At 41.9% G+C, this 6138-nt stretch overlaps 1 protein-coding gene across 6 annotated transcripts in view; it reads left to right on the forward strand.

The window, feature by feature from the left end:
* The window catches only part of LOC122562430 (protein PML-like), a 50650-nt gene that overhangs the window by 29958 nt on the left and 14554 nt on the right, over positions 1 to 6138 (forward strand). For all 6 annotated transcript variants that reach the window (XM_088000209.1, XM_088000210.1, XM_088000211.1 and 3 more), the window contains exons 8-9: positions 4019 to 4074; positions 4457 to 4661. In XM_088000209.1, coding sequence (XP_087856335.1) covers positions 4019 to 4074; positions 4457 to 4661 — 261 coding nt within the window. The remainder of the gene's footprint in view (positions 1 to 4018; positions 4075 to 4456; positions 4662 to 6138) is intronic.

A 6138-nucleotide genomic window follows, 5' to 3' on the forward strand; every position in this document is an offset into this window, starting at 1 on the left:
ATCTTCACAATAGATAAAAATCATTGTTCCATTCAGCACTAATGTAAAATTCCAAGTAACAAACAGTAAACAATGAAACACAGACCATGATTCGGAGCCTATTGAGAGCTGAGTGGATGTGTTAGGATTTAGTGCCATGTGCTGGGAATTCTGGGACATTATGATTGGGCGCTTTTGAAGAGAGGGTCTGAGCTGAGGTCTCTGTCTCCCAACAGGCGTCTGTATCAGTCTGATATTAGATTCAAATAAATAGACTTTAAAATGCCAGATTAGATAGAGAGAGTGCTCAGTGATAAGTAAGAGGCTTAGATTCCTGCCAAGTTTGCCCTGTAGAGTTTGGCGAACATTCTTTTAGGTCCTCATGTACTAAATTGATGTCAGTTGAGGTGAGCTCTTTGGAAGGGAGCTGTTTGCACTGTTATGTAAACTCATCACGTTCGGCTCCTGTAAAGTTCTCATAGAGTTTCCATTCAATATTCGCAATGTAAACGAGTTATGTTAACTCTTTGAGGGATGTTAATTTTAACTGCCTATGCTTTATCAACTAAAGGAGTTCAATCTGATAAAAGATAATGAAGAGCAGGAAATTTGTTCAGAGGAAGCATTCTTGGCACCATGATTTATAATCTCAGTGAAGTGAACTGAAGTGACAGGAGCAAATGTGTAATGATATTGATGCTGTAGAGGAACTAGTGGCAGATATAACTGATATAATAAACTGATATAATAACTGAGTCCTGGTGCTACCTCACAATTTTATTGAGAGTTGACAAAATGACTGGCATTCTTCCATTTCCATTAAGACTTGCTCTTGTCACTGGTGCCTAATCCCTGATTGTGTCTGTCATATCCCAACCATCAGCATAAAAATCTTATCACAAGATTGGGAACTGGGGAAGAGTTCAAGTTAAAAATAAGGGCTGTCCCATTTAAAACAAATGAGGAGAGATTTTTATTCCTCTGAGGGTCATAGGTCTTCGGAGCTACCTTTCCCAGGGAGTGGTGGAGAAAGAGGCCACTCAGTCTTTTGTTTGGCAAAGGTAAATAGATTCTTGGAGGAGAAAGTGAGGTCTGCAGATGCTGGAGATCAAAGTTGAAACTTTATTTCTGGAACAGCACAGCAGATTCTTGACTGAGATAACTGACGTCCAGCAGCCACAATTACTTTCCTATGCATCAGGTTTGACTCCAACCAGTAGAGAGCTTTCATTCTGATGCTCATTGTTTCCAGTTTTACTCGGTGGCTGAGTTGTTGGAGGGGATTCTGATGCATGTGATTTACATGCATTTGAAGAGGCAAGAACTGATTAACACTAGCCACCGTGGTTTTATGTGAGGGAAATTGTCTCACTTCCTTGGGGTTTTTTGAAGAACATGATCAAGAAGACAGATAAGGGCAGAGTGGTAGATCTTGTCTACGTGAACTTTAATAAAACCGTTGACAACGTTCTGCATAGTCGACTGGTTAGTAAAGTTAGATCATATGGGATTCTGGGAGAGCTTGCCATTTGGATATTTAATTGGCTGATGATAGGAGACCGTGTGCGGGGGTGGCGGGTTGTTTTTTTGGACTGGAGGTCTGTGACCAGCACGATTCCATGGGGATTGGTGCTGGGCCCACTACTATTTGTCACTTATATAAAATTATTTGGATGAGAATTTAGGAAGCACGGTTAGTACATTTGTAGATTACATCAATTTAGTATTATGGTGGACAGCGAAGAAGGTTATCTAAGATTACAAAAGGATCTTGATCAATTGGGCCAGTGGGTCAAAGGAGTGGTAGATGGAGCTTAATTTGGATAAATGTAAGATGTTGCATTTTGGCAGGACTTATACAGTTAATGGCAGGGCCCAGGGCAGTGTTGTCGAACGGAAACCCAATAGTTCAGGTATGTAGATTTTTTGTAAGTTGTGCCACAAGTAGACAGGGTGGTAAGTTTGCTTCCCTTCATTGATCAGAGGAGAAAGTGAGGTCTGCAGACGCTGGAGATCAAAGCTGAAACTTTATTGCTGGAACAGCACAGCAGGTCAGGCAGCATTTAGGGAACAGAAGATTCGACGTTTCGGGCACATGCCCTTCTTCAGGACCTGCCCCTCTCTGAGGATGAGGACTGATCTCTCATCCTCAGAGAGGGGCAGGTCCTGAAGAAGGGCATGTGCCCGAAACGTCGAATCTTCTGTTCCCTAGATGCTGCCTGACCTGCTGTGCTGTTCCAGCAATAAAGTTTCAGCTCCCTTCATTGATCAGACCATTGTGTATAGGAGTTGGGACAGGATGTTTTTGAGGCCTCTTCTGGAATACTGCGTGCAGTTCTGGTTGCCCTGCAATAGGAAGGATGTTATTAACTTGGAGAGGGTGATGAAAAGATTTATGAGGATGTTACCAGAACTGGAGGATTTGAGTTTTCAGGAGAGGCTGAATAGGTTGGAACTTTTTTGACTGCAAGATAGGAGGCTGAGGGGTTTATACAATCATGAAATTATAGATAAGGTGAATAGCAAAGGACTTTTCCCTAAGGTGGGGCAGTTCAAAACTAGAGGGGACACTTTTTTTGTGAGAGGAAGAGAGATTTGAGAGACTGGAGGGGCAACTTTTTCACACACTGTTTGTATGTGGAATGAACTGCCAGAGGAAATGGTAGAGACAGCTACAGTTACAACATTTAAAAGACATTTGAATGGGTACATGAACAAGAAAGATTTAGAGGGATATGGGCCAAGCACAGGCAAATGGAACAAGTTTTATTTTGGGAAACTTGATTGGCATAGATTGGTTGGACCAGAGGATCTTTTTCCGGGTTGTATGACTCTATGATCCTTGATGCCACATTTGGTCAAGTGAGACTTGATGTCAAGGGATCCTATTTAAGGGATTCTGTGATCCTATTTCTATACTTTCATGAGTCACTGTGTCAACTAGTGTGCTACAAAACAATGAAATGTTGTCCTTGAAATGTATTTTATATTTGTTCATGGATTGTGGGCATTGTTGGCTAAGCCAACGTTCATTGCCCATCCCTAATTGCCCTGTGAAGATGAAGGTTTTTGACCCACCAAGGTCCCGATGGTGTAACTACACCCACACAACACTTAGGGAGGGCACTCAGCAATACCAAAGGAACGGTTGATATATTTCCGATTTGGGGTGATGAGTGGCTTGGAGGGGACATCCTAGGAGCTACTGTTCCCATGCATCTACTACCCTTGTCCAGGGTGTTAAGAGGTTGAGCTCTTGGAAGGTGGTGTCTGAAGAACCTTGGTGAGTTGCTACAGTCCATCCTGTACTGTACATTAGTGCTGAATGTTGATATGATGGTGGATAGGGTACAGATGTTAAGCTGCTTGAGTGCTGTTGGAGCAGCATTCCATCCAGGCAAATGGAGAGTATTCCCTTGCACTCCTGACTTGTGCCTTGAATGACCCAAAGAGTCATTGTTGAATGAGCAAGTGCTAAACATTGAAAGAAGTGTACTCGGAGGGTATTGGGTTTTAAAGGCCTTCAGAGGAAGAGAAAATGGTGAGGGGAGGGTTGAAAAGGCTCATTTCACTGAACACAGGATGAAGGTGGATTTTGGGGATAATGGGCCGCAGATAGATGAACAGAAGAAGAGGTGATTTTGCCTGCTTGGAGGATGGCAGCTCTAATTAACCAGCATTAGCTGTGACCCAGGAGTGCAAGGCAAACAAAACTGAATCAGTATTTAAATCAGTTCTGACATTTTAATGATACCTGAGATCAGTGCACCAGATAGATCCTGCTTGTTGCCAAATGGGTCAAAAGAGTACCTCCAGCCACGTGCTTTCTCTGAAGGAGGTTAGCTTTAGAAAAAGTAAGGTGAATGTTTAAAAGAAAACACTTGAGACGTATTGACAATCTTAGATTGAGGGACTTTTGACATCGTTGATAATAAACCACACTATAAGGAGTACACTCACAATTATATTGAATGAGTAAAACATGGATCAAGCAGAAGTAATATTGAAACTAAGCTGACATTTTATTATCTTTCCATAGAAAAAAGAATAAAACTATCTTCTGAAAACAGTGACTACAACAGGGACCCCAATGAGGTAAGAGCTTCCTCAGCAAATGTAACTGTTTACATGACAGAAGAGACCTGCCATATGGGTGGAATGGGGGTCATATCACTTTGTGGCTCAGTGGGTTCACTGTGGGCCTTGTGTCAGAATATTCTAGGATAGAGTCCCACTTAAGAATTTGTTGGCCATGGAAGAACGAAGCCAGTGTATATTGGGACTGGTTCCTGGCCTGAGTAAATGGGAAGGTTTACAGTGGGTTAGACATCCAGGTGGAAAATCACCCACCAAAAAGTAGCAATGCTTGAAATGAATGGAGCTGGCAAAGGGGTGGCCAAGCAGCATTGCAGAGGCTCCATGTAACCTGGGAGAAGACAGGAATTGATAACATCAATATTCTCTACATCATTTTCAGGACACATTTTCTCATCTGTCTGAAGTGCAGAAAGAGGCATCTGCAGCTAGTGAGACCATCATGTCATCTCCTCACTGCTTGGGGCCAAATCTGTTGAATCAGAGCATTGGTGATCGATGTCGAGATAACGCAGCACAAATTCACCTCAGTCAGGAAATGGGGGGAAGTCCACTGGTGTTTTTCCAACTGCAGACCACAGGAATGGGTGAGAACGTTGATAATGTACAGTTTCCCTTTCTTTCCTCATTCTGAACACTGGTGGATGTTCTGGATTGCAGCATTTTGGAGTCTGTTAGTCTGGGTTCTTCTTATTGGAGTTATTCAGGGATATGGCTAATGGGTGAATGTAAGAACAGTAACAGCCTGTTTAGCTGTTCAAGCATGTTCCACCATTCAACGACTCTGCTGTTTAACCCCAGACACCTGTCTTTACTCTATATCCCTTACTGTCTTTGGTTAAAACTCTATCAATGTCTGTTTTAAAATGAACAATTGGTCTAGTCTTGATGTCCATTTGCAGAGTAGAGTTCCAAACATCTGCCCACTTAGTGTGTTCAAGTGTTTTCTAATATGTGATGATCTTGCTCTTTAACAAGGTTATTTTGTCCTTGTTTTTTTTCCAAGAGGGGTTGTAATGGCAGTGGTGCTGAAATGGCTAACAGAAACTGCTTAAGTCAACAATCAGAGAAGGCCCTTAGGTTTTTTTTTTAAAACAGTTCTACAATGCAAGGGGAGTGGCCAATTCTCCCAGTTCAGGTCTTTTTCTAGTTCGATTTGTTTTAGCAGGCAGTCAGAAGACTCCTAGTAGCAGAGAAGCTGTTACTGTAAAAAAAAAAAGGTTCCATGCTTTAACAAATGTTTCTTGCCTGAACTCATCTCTGCAATCTCTCCTGCCTGTAAGAACCTGAGTTTGCATTTAACATTTGCCAAGGGGTGTGTTTTTGGGATGCTGCTGGATTGGAACAGCTCCTTTATTAAGTTGCAATATTATGTCAGTTGCATTTTCAAATAAGTTTTTCTAAATTTTGTTTTCTTTTGTTCGTGTTTCAATCATAGTGTTTAGATAAATTGTTTTGCTTAAAGCTGAGTGGTTTGACCAGCTACATCACTCCTGGTATAGCCACTTCACATCTGCCTTTTAAAATAAGAAAATGTTAGCATGTGGGCTACCTTCTTTAAATGTTTTGAGGAGGTCTGGCCTTGTCCATAATTAAAATCATCTGGAAATTTTTAACTCCAATTTTCAGACCATGCCCCCAGTCCAGAATCCCTTCCCAGTTTCTCTCTATCTACCATATCTATTCCTTCATAAGATTAAACCTTTTCAAATTAAATTCTATAGACAGTCACCCAAGGCTGGAATCGAACCGGAGTCCTTTTGAACTGTCACTTCTCAGTTAGCTCCCAAGCCATTAATGCCTCAAATTTAAAATTCTCAACTTTGTGTTCAAATCCCTCCATGGCCACAACCTTCCCTATTTCTACAATCTCTTCCAGCCCCACAGTCTTCTCAGTTAACTGTGTCTGCTCATTCTGGTCTATGCATCCTACACTCCTTTCTCTTCACCCTCAGGTTGTTTCTCATGCCATCTCCAAATTTCACCTCCAACACTCCCAGGACAAGTACAGCATAGAGTTTGTACAGTAAAACTCCCTCAGCGCTGTCTCCATCAAACACTCCT

The sequence above is a fragment of the Chiloscyllium plagiosum genome, unplaced genomic scaffold, assembly GCF_037043375.1.
Source record: "Chiloscyllium plagiosum isolate Xiang-an unplaced genomic scaffold, Cpla_swu_hap1 HiC_scaffold_24, whole genome shotgun sequence".
Lineage (NCBI taxonomy): Eukaryota > Metazoa > Chordata > Chondrichthyes > Orectolobiformes > Hemiscylliidae > Chiloscyllium > Chiloscyllium plagiosum.